The sequence below is a fragment of the Vipera berus genome (assembly GCF_964194415.1).
Source record: "Vipera berus genome assembly, chromosome: 2".
NCBI classification, from domain to species: domain Eukaryota; kingdom Metazoa; phylum Chordata; class Lepidosauria; order Squamata; family Viperidae; genus Vipera; species Vipera berus.
Window position 1 is genome coordinate 54,409,471 of NC_138203.1, and position 15,743 is coordinate 54,425,213.

A 15,743-nucleotide genomic window follows, 5' to 3' on the forward strand; every position below is an offset into this window, starting at 1 on the left:
GCCTTGTCTCCAAAAAGATACAAATTCAAACCATAAATTCTAAAAAGAGAAAAGCAAGATGTATAATTCAAAATAGTGCAATTCCTAAACAACAGTGCCACCCAAAGGTTTGTAAATCATTCATCTACATTCCAATAAACAAATATTTGACTAATTATCCTAAACCGTGCCACCTAGGGACCACTACTGATTAGTACACAGATGGTCATGAGATTACCTTATTATTTTAAAAAATAAATAAATTCTAGGGATTATAAATTAATTAATGTACCATGCTTACACATTCTGCATTGTACCATAGTTCGGTTGATACCAAAATCTTTACAATGGAAACATTCATGCTTACATTTTCAGAATTGATGTATAAAATATATTACTTTATTGTTTGTATGTACATTGAGAACTTCTGCACCAGATACAAATTCCTTGTGTGTCCAATCACACTTGGCCAATGAAGAATATTCTTGCATTAGTAAGAATATGCAAGAATATTCTTGCATTAGTAACATGTGGTTGGTTCAGTTTTTAAAAAATGAAGTAAGAAAAGGAGTATTAGTGAAATGAACAATGATAAAGTGAGCATATAGAATGCTAAATTTCCAACTTGCATATGCAGGTCAAAAACACACTGTAACAGGAGTGCATATAATTGATTTCATTTAAAAACTGGGCAAAAACTCTTTTGTCAACCCAGTTATGGTTGGAATCGCTCCCCCTCAGAGAATGATTAACCCTTTTGGTAAGCAAAGCAAAAATAATCAGGTTTTTTATGACTGAAAACAAGGTTATAAATTCCATATTCTGAATAATTTTTAAAATGAGAAAAAGAGTCCAAAGTCCTTATTAGCATCAGAAACAAAACCACAGTAACTTTGGCCTTTTTTTTTATAGGAAAACGTATTATTATTTCTCGGAATGTCTTTCTGTGTCAATGCAGATTCGACTGTACCGTAAGTGGGCAACGTTGTGTTAACTTGATCAAAACCAATGTAGGGAATAGCTCAACGTGCATTCCTATAACACACTAAAATGGGATGGGATGCTGCTATCTCAGATACCTAAGTAAATCGTGCTTCAATTGATCATAAATCATGATTTTTCATATAAAACTTATTTCAAATACGCCTTCTGTTCAACGTTCCGGGCTATTTCTCATACTACAGGCACGTTACTTTCTTTGTAACCATAAAGAGAAAGCAAGAGCGTCTCCCGGAAACCGAGCAGGTGAAAACGGCGCAGGCGCGCGGTTTCGTTTGCGGTGCTGGGAGGAAGCGTGCGGAGGTAAGAAGCCGCCCCCGTGGGAGACCTGTGCTTTCTTGCCGGTCAAGACCCTGGAGCGGCTGTCATGGCGCAGGTTTTGAACCTCAACAATGAGGTGAGAGTCTGACTGTGTCCGCTGCCATATTGCCGAGTGGTAGCCTCCTGGGTTAGGGTGGCCTTTCGAGTTGGCCGGGAAGGAAGCTTCGGATGCGAAACGTTGGGGTTGAGCGGTTGGCGAGGGTAAAGGCGTGTGCTCCTTGGTGGGTCGTTAGGCGATGGGTGACTTGTCTCCATTGTGTGCCCTTCGTACGTGGCACAGGTCTTCCGTCGTCTCTAAGGATAATGGACATGCTGGCTTGGGATGATGGAGAAGTCCCAGATGGCTGGAAAGCTTCGGAGAGGAGAGCTCGTTCTTAGAGAGTAGGGGATCCTAAGTGTAGATGTCTATGGAGATTCTCAATCATCCGAGTCACGGTTGTCCCAAAGGTGCTTTTTTTTCTGAAGGCAACTAAGAAAAGTCCAGTTGCCTCTTGAAAAAAATGCATCTTTCGGACATTCTAAGTGTAGCCCTCCCAGCGTTTTTTAGATAGGATGCTGACTCCTGCTGGTCACTCTTCTATAATTGGCCTAATATGGCTGTTGCTGTCTGCCCTTGCTTTTGATGAATGCACTAGCAGCATCAACCTCAGAATGCTCATTTGAAGAAGAATGATGGAGAGAGAAAAAAAAATCTGAAGATTAGTGGAATAATCAGTACTCCATCCTTCCGAGGTAGGTAAAATGAGGACCCAGATTGTTGGGGGCAGTAAGCTGACTTTGTAATAATGCCGCTTGGGGTGTGTGTGAAAACCCTAACAAGCAGGCATATACATAGAATGAAGGCTACTGCTAAACTTGTAAGCCGCCCTGAGTCTTCGGAGAAGGGCGGGATATAAATGGAATTAAAATAAATAAAAAATAAAATAAATAATCACCGTACTTTGGAGGTGGCCACGTGTGGATAATGATACACATTTTACATTTCTATGATACTTTTCAGAGAATTGGTTCGCATACAAGTTTCTTGGAATCCTCTTTATTAGACTGCAGATAACAAAACAGGTGCTTTTACTGTATTTTAATATTTTGCATCGATATCCTGTCTTTTTCTGAAAAAAGGTGGGAAGGAGTTTCCCTTTATTTTATCCTTCTATTGACAACACTGAGAAATAGGATGAGCTTAGAGAGACTGTTCCCAAATCATCCAAGGAATTTCGTGGTAGAATGTCGCCTTGAACCTAGTGAAATGTTGCAGAAAATTATGCTTTCACTGTAAAACTGATGTTTTATACATGAAATGGTCTGTTTTAATACATTCTAGAAACACCTCAAACTTGAAACAGAGCAGCTCCAAACTGAAGGCATTCTTTGAATTTTATAGCATCTCCATGATGATTAGAACAGCAGTCTCATGCTTTGGTTTAAGAAAAAAAATTACTCAAAGCATTTTGCATACCTGTAATAAAAACCCTATTTGGAAATCTCACTATTTCATATCTTTTTTTCCTGTTTAATGAGGAGACATGCTTAAGATAAGATAACCTTTATTGTCTTTTTTTTTTTTACTGTGGGCACAACGGCACACATCAAAAATGAAATTTAGTTGCCCACTCTCAAAAGTGGAACACATACATGACACACACCTAAACCATACTATATACGCATACTGTATGTATATAGACCCACACCCCTACATATACATAACAAATAAATATTAAACACTGTCCATCTTGAATATATAACGGAAGGAGGAAGCTTGAGAGTTCACAAGGTTAATGCTTCCTGTCTAATCAGTAGGATATAACATTCAATGTTTCTCTGCTTTTTACACACCATCTCCAACCAAAATTAGAGATTAGGGAAATAAGATCTCCAACATCCTGATATTTTGTGTGATCAGTAATGTGTTGGAAAAGCATGGAGACTTTTTGCATTGAGTGTTAGTATTCTTTCCTAACCAGCACTTGTCTGAGTTTACTTTTGGAGAGAAACAATCTTTGCAAAGTTTTTTGTGTATTATTTTCAGTAGGAAATAGTAGGCAAAAAAAATTCAGTAAAGAAATCTAGGTTATACCAATAATAACTATACCACTCCATGTCTTTCTGCCCTGCCCTGCAGTGCTAGGTTTAGAACCATTGGTGCAAAGACCATCTCCATCATTATTAAGCCCCTAAGCTACCGTGACTCTTATGCCGTGTATTATACATTGTCTATTATTCCTTAAATTTAATTTTCATCTGTCTTTGAGGAATATACAGCCATAGCTTACTTGGTCTTTAATATCATGCTCCAGCCTCTCTGTTTTTTATTTCATTCTTTCATTTTGTGCTAGGGTTGCATTTACCAAATTCACTTTTAGCAAGACAACTAGTGGGGAAAAAAGTTATGTGATACGACATTAAATGCCTTATTAAGCACCATATTACTTGACAAATTTTCTTGTCTCATGTTCTGTGTAAAAGCATTTTCTCCATCTTTCCTATTGTTGGATTTCTAATGCATATGGTTATCATAGCAGAGAAGGAAGTACACTGCATCACGGCACTACCAATTTTATTAGCATTCTTACATTGTACACCGGAGGCCCCCAACCTTTTGGGCACCAGGGACCAGTTTATTTATTTTATTTTATTTTATTTTAATTCCATTTATATCCCACCCTTCTCCGAAGACTCAGGGCGGCTTACAAGCTTAGCAGTAGCCTTCATTCTATGTATATGCCTGCTTATTAGGGTTTTCACACACACCCCAAGCGGCATTATTACAAAGTCAGCTTAAGTGGAAAGAGGTTTTTCCGCGGACCGGAGGGTGTGTGGTTTTCTGTGCTGCCTGCATCTTGTAGATGGGGCTTTGTTTGTGTGGACCAGTTGCTGGCATGCCACAGACTGGTACTGGTCTACGGACCGGGGGTTGGGGACCCCTGTTGTACACAGTAGATTTGCACAAATTAATAGTTTTTCAGACTAAGCATTCTTTATCACTTTTAATGCAACAAAATAGGTCAACTTTATTTCCACCAATAGAAAGTCCTTTTGCATAAGGAGATTGGACAAGATAACATTTTAATACCATACTAACAGTAATGCTATTGGAGGTATGAAAGTAAGTTGGAGATAGGCTGCACAAATGATGGTTAATGTGTGAGTGAAGGCAGAAAAGAGAAGGCAGAAAATAGTCTAGACAAGTGTCTAGAGACCTTTGATGAAGATTTCTCGGGCTCGCACTTATATAGTACATATAGTGGGTTTTTTAATATATATATAGTGAATTTTGTATCCAGAATGAAAATGAAAATTATTTGCATAGTCAGTTCTCATAAGGCAAGGGAACCCTGCATTTGTTTTGTATTCTTCATTCATTCATGTTAATGTACAAATCACCTTGATATACTAATTTTGTATTGGTTATTCACTTTTGTATTGGTACATTTTCATTCAGCAATCATTGATTCGTGTAGCAGGAGGGAAAACCTGGGGCCTGAGTGAAAAGGGGGATCAGCCTAGAATTCCTATGTAGCTGGAAGAGAACTAAGGCTAACCTTCCTTGAGTGTGGTATGGCAGATAATCTTTAAGCAGGTGCCCATGAATTGAGAAAATTCTTGTGCATAGGCTTTTAGCAATAAATAATTTGATAATTGAAACTTTCACATCTAACAGGTTCTCATTCTATCTCTTTTTATTTTACCGTAAGTAAATTTTCAAGTGTGCGAAAATTCTTTGGCTGCAAAATGAAAGCAATAACAATGAGCTTTGAAGTATTTGCAGTTAAGAAGAGAGTAACCCAAACCTGGCTATTTCTATTTTCTGTATGGGTATGTTTACAATATTGAATTTAATGATTTTTAATTACAATGAACCTTTAAATAAAGGGTTATTCTGGAATATTCTTGCTTTACTTTTAAAGTTAAAATTAGTGCAACCCCGAAGTTGTTTTTTTTAACTTAAATAAGGTATCTGAATTTACATATGCAAGATTGAAGAGAGTGGATATAAATGAACACATTTAAATTAAAGAAGGGTTGCATATATGAATTCATGTGCAAATATTTCTTGAAAACAATGCTAGGTGGCAGCAGAAAATAAGTAATGGATTTCTCCCTTTCTGCCAGTACTTGTATAAGATTTCTTACAAATAAGTTTGATTTTCTAAGTGATTAATATAAATGTTGCAATCTGAACAGTTTTCTCACCAAAATTATGGAACCTCTTAATATACGTGGCTTTTTACTCATATAGAAGTATATATTTTGGTGAGAAAACTGTTCAGATGCTGATGAGGCAGGCCTGTGCTGGTATTAAATACAAGTATAAAAGCCAGTTGGTGGCCATGTGAGGCCATCTTCCTCAGGGCTCGTGGGGAAATTGCCATGTGCAACCTTGGGAAGAAAGTTTTGTGCAACAGCGGCTGCCTTGCAAAGGCGTTGGTCAGGGGTGGGAGCAACAAAATGGAAACGTCAGCTAGGACATCAGTGACCACAGGGGCCAAAAGGGCATAGATTGTGGGGGGGGGGAGTAGGTGGATGGGTCGGAGTTAAAATGCCTCTGCAGTCAAAAGTGTGAACAGGCTGCCAAGCACCAGAATTGTGAGGATGGGGCACTGCAATGGCTGTGATTTTGGGGACCACTGATAAGTCCCTTTGCTCAACGCCGCTGTAACTTCAAATGGTCTCAATGAATAGTTATAACTCGAAAACTATTTGTAGACCATTTCTGGGGTTTAAATCTCAAGGCTTTTCCTCACAGTTCATTGAGGTTAACAGATTTGTTTTTCGTTCCGCAGCCATAAGATTGGAGTGTACTTAGTGGTTATAGAACAACATATTGCATTTTGAGGAGTCCTGATTCCTATCTCACCAGCTTCAGAATGAACTGAATTCTGAAACTACATAGCTCATGTTATTTGTTTTTACTTCTTGTTATTTCCAAGTCCTGATAAGTTTTAATTTCCTTGTTCCTCTCTTTGGTACACCGTCACTTTCTTACCAGTCTAATCATAGGATCTTTATTCAGAAGCAGTCTCTTACTGCTACAACTTATTAAGTAAATATATTTAAAAAAACAAGTCTAAATTATATCCATCTGATGTCACTGTATTTTCATAGTCTATTTTCTTATTGCCAAGAGTAAATCAAAGTCTACAGAAGAAAAGGATAGAGCAAACAATTATAACAAAGACCAATATTTTGAGTTCTGTATTTTTAGAGTTCTGCTGTAGCTCCTAAAATCGCTTGCAATTATAAAGAGACAGTTTGAAGGATCTTACATGACTTGACTTTTTTTAAAAAAATACAATCCTGAGTACATAGATTCTGTAGCTAATACTCATAATTCTTCCTTTTATCCTACAGGATGAAGGCACTCTACTCATTGGTTTGAGGCTAGGCAGCTGTGTATTCCTGTGGTTAATTTATTTGTAAGGCTGTCTTGTTCCTTATTATTGCTTCTGTTTTTATGCCAAGAGAAATACACTTTGTTAATCAATAAGGGAGTGAAATTAAGTGCATTTGTGTTCCTCCAATTTTACTGATTTTATAAAAGGGGTTTTATAATATGGAGGTTGCTCATTTTTGGTCTACATAGTTTGTGTAATTATACTTTTTATAATTGAAGCAAATAGAAACTAAAAACAAAAACCTCACAACTATAGATATTATCCATAATTTATGACTATCAGAATATTTGCTTTTTAGTTCTTGCTGATTGCTACTCATTTGTTGTCTCTCAATAGTTACATTACCGTCTTTTCCTGGCTTTAAATCTAGCAGAAGAAACTTTTAAAAATTGGAAATTTGTTTATCGAATAACTCTGTTCTTGTATTTATGTCAGGGTAGGCAAGGTCAAGAAACAGGCCTGGCAGGGATTTCAAGAAACTTGAAAGATTTTCTGGCTGTCCCATCTTATACTGAGCAGATTCAAGGCTGGGTTATTTTGATTTGTTCGAAGATTAAGAGAAACAAACATTTACACCTTTTTGTTGTGTTCTTATCATCCCAAATCAATTCATTGCAGGATGAAGTTGTCCTCATTTTGTGAAAGTATAGTCAGAGGTTTTTCAACTTCCCAAACTAAGACAGAGAGCAAGTGATTGGCCCAAAGTCATTCAAGTACTTTCTCTATTGGACTGGGAACTACAAGTTGGGTCTATCCACTCCTAACCTTTATATTATAGTGGCTCTCATAAATACCTTAAAAGTGTGAAATAATGGAAAGGAACCATTCTTATGTCTCAGTCCTTTTTTGATTCTTTGGTAATACAAGTAATAAGTTTATAATTATGAATGTAGGTTAATAAGAATTTCCTGTAATGAACTGAACCATGCTTATTGTTTTCATTGTCTGTGAAATAATGTCAGTGTTGTAAGCAACCTTTCTTTAAAAGATCATGAAATTTCCGAGCTCAGAATCTGAGATGGAATTCAGGCAAACAGCATTTTGTCCTAGGAACTTTTCCAGCAGCTCTCCTTCAAGTTCAGATTGCCACATCATCAGCATCAGAACATTAATGTCAAATTGTGATCAGCATTTCAGACATTTGCTTTCAACAAAAGTAAATTAAAATAAAATAAAAAAATGCAAGCACAGTAGGCATGTTTGCTGTATGTTAAAATTATTAAATGAGTGTGTGTGTGTCATAAAATATTATCCCTCTTCAACTCTTCTACTCTGAGCAGCTTGTATAAAATGTGTGTGGCTGGGCCACGTAGGCTAGCTAGAAGTTGACAAAAATAAAACGTGGCTTCTTACTTGGCTGGTGCAGAATCAAAATATGCAAGCTAGGTCATGGGAACTTACTGTAGACTATATTTAAAATGTTTTTAGCATAGCTGTGATGAAAATGATGCTTATTTTATACTGATTTATCTACAGGTATCTGAAGTATGAATTTTAAAGGCATCTGGCACAGTTGATCTGTAATTATTATTCAGATCTGTCACCACAGATATCCCTAATTCAGTGTAACCAATCCTGAACTTCTGTGTGTAATTATTCCTTCTACTACAACCTTCCCCTCCCTTTATATTTGGCTCTTTGCCACCAAAAGATTGCTCTGGTTTGCTTTAATTTTGGTCTTTGCACTATTAATTAGTTTAGTATTCAAAACAAACTTAATTCATGCTTTTCTAATTGGAATAAATAAACTTTTATATTTCAGCCCCAAATCTTTTCCTAAATGTAAACAATATTATTGGGATTCATGTAATCTTCCATTTAACTTTATTCCAGTGCATGGGCATTTAGTTCAGTGAATGGAAACAGCCGTTTGACTTTGGAATTTAAATAGGGTCAGCCCAGGTTGGTACTTACATAAAAGAACATAAGGTACACAAATTGGGATGGCGGGGCAGAAAGAGAGAGAGAGAAAAGGAAGGGAAGGAAGAAAGGAAGGAAGGAAATTGCAAATATCTTCCATGCTCTGGCCGAGGAATGTAACCGTTAGGTGTCAAAGTCAGTTCAAAAGGTGTCTTTATATACATATTTGGAAGATTCTAATATGTATGTTGGAATAAGAGTTTTCAAATACCAATTTTCATATTGATTTATACACACACACAAACAAACATATACTGCTGCATGCAACATTGTTTAATTGAACATATTTGGATGGGTACATATTTGGAAAGATGATAAATAAAACATTCATTTTTGCAGTTATATTTCCAACCGAACAATATATTTCATTTTCTTGATGACTTCTTATTCCAATTTCACCAGCACAAACTTCATTTTTTTCTGAATTTGTCATGTAAATATATTACTTAATATATTAAAATATATTACTTTGCCAGGGTGGCATGTATTTGATCGGTGTACAAAGTAACAAAGAAGGAATGCATGTTCCCCAACCTTTAGTTTTCTGCTTCTCTCAAAATAAATACTGAAACTATGCATCTGACAGTTTCACATAAACATTAAAATGCTTTTTTCCCCTTATGTAGCATAGAATCAATCTAGAAAGTGGCATTGATAGCTAGAAAATTTGTTTTTTTAGGTGACATGATACTTATGGGCTTATCCTAGATAATTTCAGATTTAGTTCATCTACAGTAGGTGGTCACACATTGGACTTGATCTTAACCTCAGAATAATTGGTAAGAGAACTGAAAGTGGAGTTCTGTTGTAAGCCAGTCATTTCCTGGTTGTTTTTAAAGTTTGTCATCACACATATTGGATTTACCAAAATAAGATGTCTTGCTCTTACTCCTAAATGAGTCCTTTATAGTCTTTTCAGATGTCAGTCATATTTGACACCATTGAACATGGTATCCTTCTGGATACCTTATGGGACTAGTTAGAAAGCACAGTTTTGCAGTGATTATTCTTTAGTGGATAGTTCTGTTGTGGAGGTTGGCTCACTAGTTATGGCTCACTAGTTCCTCCATGGTACCAAAGGGCTTCCTCTTTCCCTTTTTATTTTACATGAAACTATTGGGATAAGACATCCATCAATTTGGAATGAGGTGTTATTCATGTATTATTGACCAGATTAATATCTCCATCCCTATCCAGGCTGGATGCAGTGAATATCTTCATTCAGTCCTGGGACGCTTCTCAGGGTCTAGGTGTGAAGAAAGGAGAGGAGTAGGTCTGTGATGTGCAGTTTCCCCAGACCAGAGTTCCCCAAAGTGACTAAGGGTTAATGGACCAAAATGTGGTGACATGGACATATACGGACACATCTCAATATCCCACGTAACGTTCATTTTACAACATGAGAGACTGGTTGCCAGTAAACCTCTGGGCAAAATTCAAAGTGCTGGTTGTGATACATAAAGCCCTTGATGAAATAAGATTTGGATTTCTGAAAGTCTATTTGCTCCCAGTATTTCAATTCCTGTCCAGTAAGATTTGACAGAGTAGTCATGCTCCAAAACCCATATGATTGCCACAGTAGTCTCATTCTTTGTACAGGACCAGAAGATCTGGCTTTTTGCCAAGGGTTAGGAAAGTCTTCTGTAGAATTTTATTAACATCCTAGGTGTGTTAGTCCCCAGATTATTACCTCTCTTTGTTTTTATTGCACTGGATATATTTTTAACATGTATACCAAAATTTCGACATTGGAAACAAAAATTAAAGCAATCTGTGAACAATAGAATTGTGTCATTTGGACCACAATAATTCATGCTACTTTACCTCACTTCATGCCACATGTTAAATTTTTATGTAAGATGTTGCATAATTTGATAAGTATCTTGGAAAATGTAATTTGGACAATTTAAAGCAGCACTTGGATGGCCACATGTAAAATATCAGGAGCTAGGGATCTTGAACAGATTACTTTCTGCTTATTTATTCTCAGCATTGCAATACGATTGACATACTGACTTCCAAATGTACATTGGATGCTTAGGATCGCACTTAAGGCTGTCAATTTGTTTTATAGCATGATCCACTAACTAATTCAGTGTTGTTATATACCTTTTAGATTAATATTACTGTGAATTTTTTTTAGATTTTGGTAATTTTAGCTGAGTATTCAAGACAAAAATTCTGATCTGGGAAAGATGGCATAACTTGATAACACTTGTAATATTTTTATTCCATGGTGGCTTTATTCTATTTTTACCTCTATTAAGATTTTTCCCCCATTTGGTCAAACTTTCCAAATAGTATCTTAACTTTTTTGGCTTTGGGTTAGCTTAAATTGGATGTCTTTTCTCTGTTCAACTTAAAAACAAGCCCCCAATGCAGCCAAGCATAACATTTTATTCTAATGCAATATTTTTTTCAAATATTTGCCACCCCTTACAAGGTCTTTACAATGTATAAAATTTGGATGAGATTCAGAGAATTTTTTAATACATCCTCTTAACATTCCTCTGTCCTTTTAATTTTGTCTTAAATTTTCTTTCAAGTTGTTAGATTGAGTTGAATGTTGTAGGCACTTTTCAGTTTTAAAAAGTGTACAGTTGCTCTTTGTGTCATTATTAAATACTTGTCATTCTAGTGTGCAAGAGGAAACTGGAAAATATATTTGATTCTCAAGAAATTGAATCTTTTAAGTTTTATAGAATGTATTTTTGGCTGAATAAGAAAATGTATAATTTTATAAGAGGAATTTAAATTTGGAATGTAAGTTGTAGTGGCAGTGTAACATCACAAAATTAGTGGCTACTCGTAGTATGTGGAAATCACCAAACTGAATTAGAAAACAGAATTTGAAAAATTGACAGAGTAAAAGTTGATTTACCCCTTCATGGATTACTGCCTTGTCGTGGCGAAGGGGCTTGCGTAATTCAATGAAGCTATGAGCTATGCCGTGCAGGGCCACCCAAGACGGACAGGTCATAGCAGAGAGTTCTGACAAAACGTGATCCACTGGAGAAGGAAATGGCAACCCACTCCAGTATCTTTGCCATGAAAACCCTATGGACAGTACCAAAAGGCAAAACGATATGACGCTGGAAGATGAGCCCCTCAGGTCGGAAGGCGTCCAATATGCTACTGGGGAAGAGCAGAGGGCTAGTACTAGTAGCGCCAGAAAGAATGAAGCGACTGGGCCAAAGCCGAAAGGACGCTCAGCTGTGGATATGTCTGGTGGTGAAAGGAAAGTCCGATGCTGTAAAGATTTTTTCTCCATAGGAACCTGGAATGTAAGATCCATGAATCAAGGAATGCTGGACGTCGTCAAACAAGAGATGACAAGACTAAACATTGACATCTTAGGTATCAGCGAACTAAAATGGACAAGAATGGGTGAATTTAATTCAGATGACCATCAGGTATACTACTGCGGGCAAGAATCCCTCAGAAGAAATGGAGTAGCCTTCATAGTCAATAAAAAAATAGGAAAAGCAATACTGGGATACAATCCTCAAAATGACAGAATGATCTCAGTTCGAATCCAAGGCAAACCATTCAATATCACAGTAGTCCAAGTCTATGCCCCAACCACTGGTGCTGAAGAGGATGAAATTGACCGGTTCTATGAAGCCCTACAGCACCTTATAGAACTAACACCCAGAAATGATGTCCTTATCATCATGGGGGATTGGAATGCTAAAGTAGGAAGCCAAAAGATAACTGGAATAACAGGCAAGTTTGGCCTTGGAGTACAAAATGAAGCAGGGCACAGGCTGATAGAATTTTGTCAAGAGAATACGATGGTCATAGCAAACACTCTTTTCCAACAACCCAAGAGACGACTTTACACATGGACATCACCAGACGGTCAACACAGAAATCAGATTGACTATATGCTCTGCAGCCAAAGATGGAGAAGCTCTATACAGTCAGTAAAAACAAGAGCAGGAGCTGACTGTGGCTCAGACCATGAGCTTCTTGTTGCAAAGTTTAGGCTTAAATTAAAGAAAGTAGGGAAAAGCACTAGGCCAGTCAGGTATGATTAAATCATATCCCTGTTGAATATACAGTAGAGGTGACAAATAGATTTAAGGAATTAGATCTGATAGACAGAGTGCCTGAAGAACTATGGACAGAGGTTCGCAACATTGTACAACAGGTAGCAACCAAAACCATCCCAAAGAAAAAGAAATGCAAGAAAGCAAAATGGCTGTCTGAGGAAGCTTTGCAAATAGCTGAGGAAAGGAGGGAAGCAAAAGGCAAGGGAGAAAAAGAAAGATATGCCCAATTAAATGCAGAATTCCAGAGAATAGCTAGAAGAGATAAGAATGCCTTCTTAAATGAACAATGCAAAGAAATAGAAGAAAACAATAGAATAGGGAGGACCAGAGATCTTTTCAAGAAAATTGGAGAGATGAAAGGAACGTTTCATGCAAAAATGGGCATGATAAAGGACCAAAATGGCAGGGACCTAACAGAGGCAGAAGAGATTAAGAAGAGGTGGCAAAATTACACAGAAGAACTATACAAGAATGAGCTTAACGTCCCTGATAATCACAATGAGGTGGTCACTGACCTCGAGCCAGACATCCTAGAATGTGAAGTGAAGTGGGCCTTAGAAAAGCTGAGCAACAACAAAGCTAGTGGAGGTGACAGTATTCCAGCTGAGCTATTCAAAATCTTAAAAGACGATGCAGTAAAAGTGCTACACTCAATTTGCCAGCAAATTTGGAAAACTCAACAGTGGCCACAGGATTGGAAAAGATCAGTTTACATTCCAATTCCAAAGAAAGGCAGTGCTAAAGAATGTTCAAACTATCGCACCATTGCTCTCATTTCTCATGCTAGTAAAGTTATGCTTAAAATCCTACAAGCTAGACTCCAGCAGTATGTGGATCGAGAACTACCAGAAGTACAGGCAGGATTTCGAAGAGGCAGAGGAACTAGAGATCAAATTGCTAACATACGCTGGATCATGGAGAAAGCTAGAGAGTTCCAGAAAAACATCTACTTCTGCTTCATTGACTATGCTAAAGCCTTTGATTGTGTGGATCATAACAAACTCTGGCAAGTCCTTAAAGAGATGGGCATACCAGACCATCTTATTTGTCTCTTGAGAAATCTATATGCGGGCCAAGAAGCAACAGTGAGAACTGGACACGGAACCACTGATTGGTTCAAAATTGGGAAAGGAGTCCGGCAAGGCTGTATACTGTCGCCTTGCCTATTTAACTTATATGCAGAGCACATCATGAGAAAGGCAGGGCTAGATGAATCAAAAGTTGGAATTAAGATTGCCGGAAGAAACATCAACAACCTAAGATATGCAGATGATACCACTCTAATGGCAGAAAGTGAAGAAGAACTAAAGAGCCTCTTGTTGCGGGTGAAGAAGGAGAGTGCAAAACTTGGGTTGAAACTAAACATTAAGAAAACCAAGATCATGGCATCTGGCCCTCTCAATTCCTGGCAAATAGATGGGGAAGAAATGGAGGTAGTGACAGATTTTATTTTCCTGGGCTCCAAGATCACTGCAGATGGGGACTGTAGCCAAGAAATTAAAAGACGCTTGCTCCTGGGGAGGAAAGCCATGGCAAATCTAGACAGCACACTAAAAAGCAGAGACATCACCCTGTCAACAAAAGTGCGTATAGTCAAGGCTATGGTCTTCCCAGTTGCAATGTATGGCAGTGAAAGCTGGACCATAAGAAAGGCTGAGCGTCCAAGAATTGAAGCCTTTGAACTATGGTGCTGGAGAAGACTCCTGCGAGTTCCTTGGACTGCAAGGCGATCAAACCGGTCAGTCCTAGAGGAGATCAACCCTGACTGCTCTTTAGAAGGCCAGATCCTGAAGCTAAAACTGAAATACTTTGGCCACCTAATGAGAAGGAAGGACTCATTGGAGAAGAGCCTAATGCTGGGAAAGATTGAGGGCAATAGAAGAAGGGGATGACAGAGAATGAGGTGGCTGGATGGAGTCATTGAAGCAGTAGGCGTGAGCTTAGATGGACTCCAGAAGATGGTAGAGGACAGGAAGGCCTGGAGGAACATTGTCCATAGGGTCGCGATGGGTCGGACACGACTTCGCAACTAACAACAACAACAAAAAGTTGATTTATGGCTATGTCATAGTGACAGTTCCCTTGCTGCTATGCACTATAACTGAGTGATTATGTGTCATCAAGACAATATCAACTGTTGCAAACCACACAGGTGTGTGGTCTGTCCCTAACCTGGTCCTTCAGGTCTTCCAGTTTTGCACCCTTTGTCACTGTAATTGAATCTATCCAGCATGCTGGTGATTGTTTTGTTCTTCTCTTTGTAATTAGAGACAGAATGTATGTGAATATTAGATGGTGTAGAACATGACCGAGAAGGTGCTGTTACTTTAGTGACTTGCTTGATCAAAGCAGGAAGAGAGCGTGAGACTAAATAGCCCTTTGGATTCCTCTAGGTGGGCATTTTTCATATTCATGATCAACAGTTAGAATTTGCTTTTGGTTGAATTAGTTACTAAAAATATACTCTTCCTCCACATAGTGTTCTAGAAAGGAGTAAATATTGGATAGGAAGTTAAATATATATGTTTTAGTGCATAATGATCTGCTGTTATTCTTTAAATTGTAGGTTTTTGTATATGCCAGGTTGTTACTTTTACTTATTATAGTTTGTGAGCTTTTCACTCACATCAGCTGAAACTTCTATGCAATATAGTTGATGTACTTCTTTCCTCTAGATGTAGGGTTTTGAAATTTTAATTCACTGATTTTGAGTCTTTGAATGGCTACATGCTAGACAGAAATTCAACTGGCACAGCTATTCATGCCATGGACTTTCTGTGAGAATAAGAGCTGTACTTGTTTAACTGTTGATTACATGCCAAAATTCAATGTCAGGAGACATTTGGCCAAGTCTGGCTAAAAAAAAAAGCTGAAGCACCAGGTTGTTTTAATAATGCCTGATGAGAATCATGGATGTGTGGGCAAAATATGATAGAAAACTTGGTAGGAGGTGAGCCTTGTTGACCGGAACACTTGATGAAAAGCTTTTAAAGTCTCGCCAAAAGCTCACATTGAGAACCCCATTTTAATTTAGATACTTTTTATAAATAAACTCCATTTTCATATCCGTACCTAA

At 37.6% G+C, this 15,743-nt stretch overlaps 1 protein-coding gene across 2 annotated transcripts in view; it reads left to right on the plus strand.

Annotated features, from left to right (window-relative positions):
* The first annotated feature begins 1,260 nt into the window (after positions 1–1,260).
* SRFBP1 (serum response factor binding protein 1) overlaps positions 1,261–15,743 on the plus strand; it is a 55,278-nt gene continuing 40,795 nt past the window's right edge. For both annotated transcript variants that reach the window (XM_081318406.1, XM_081318407.1), the window contains exon 1: positions 1,261–1,375. In XM_081318406.1, the coding sequence (XP_081174532.1) occupies positions 1,346–1,375 (30 nt within the window). In that variant the 5' untranslated portion in view covers positions 1,261–1,345. The remainder of the gene's footprint in view (positions 1,376–15,743) is intronic.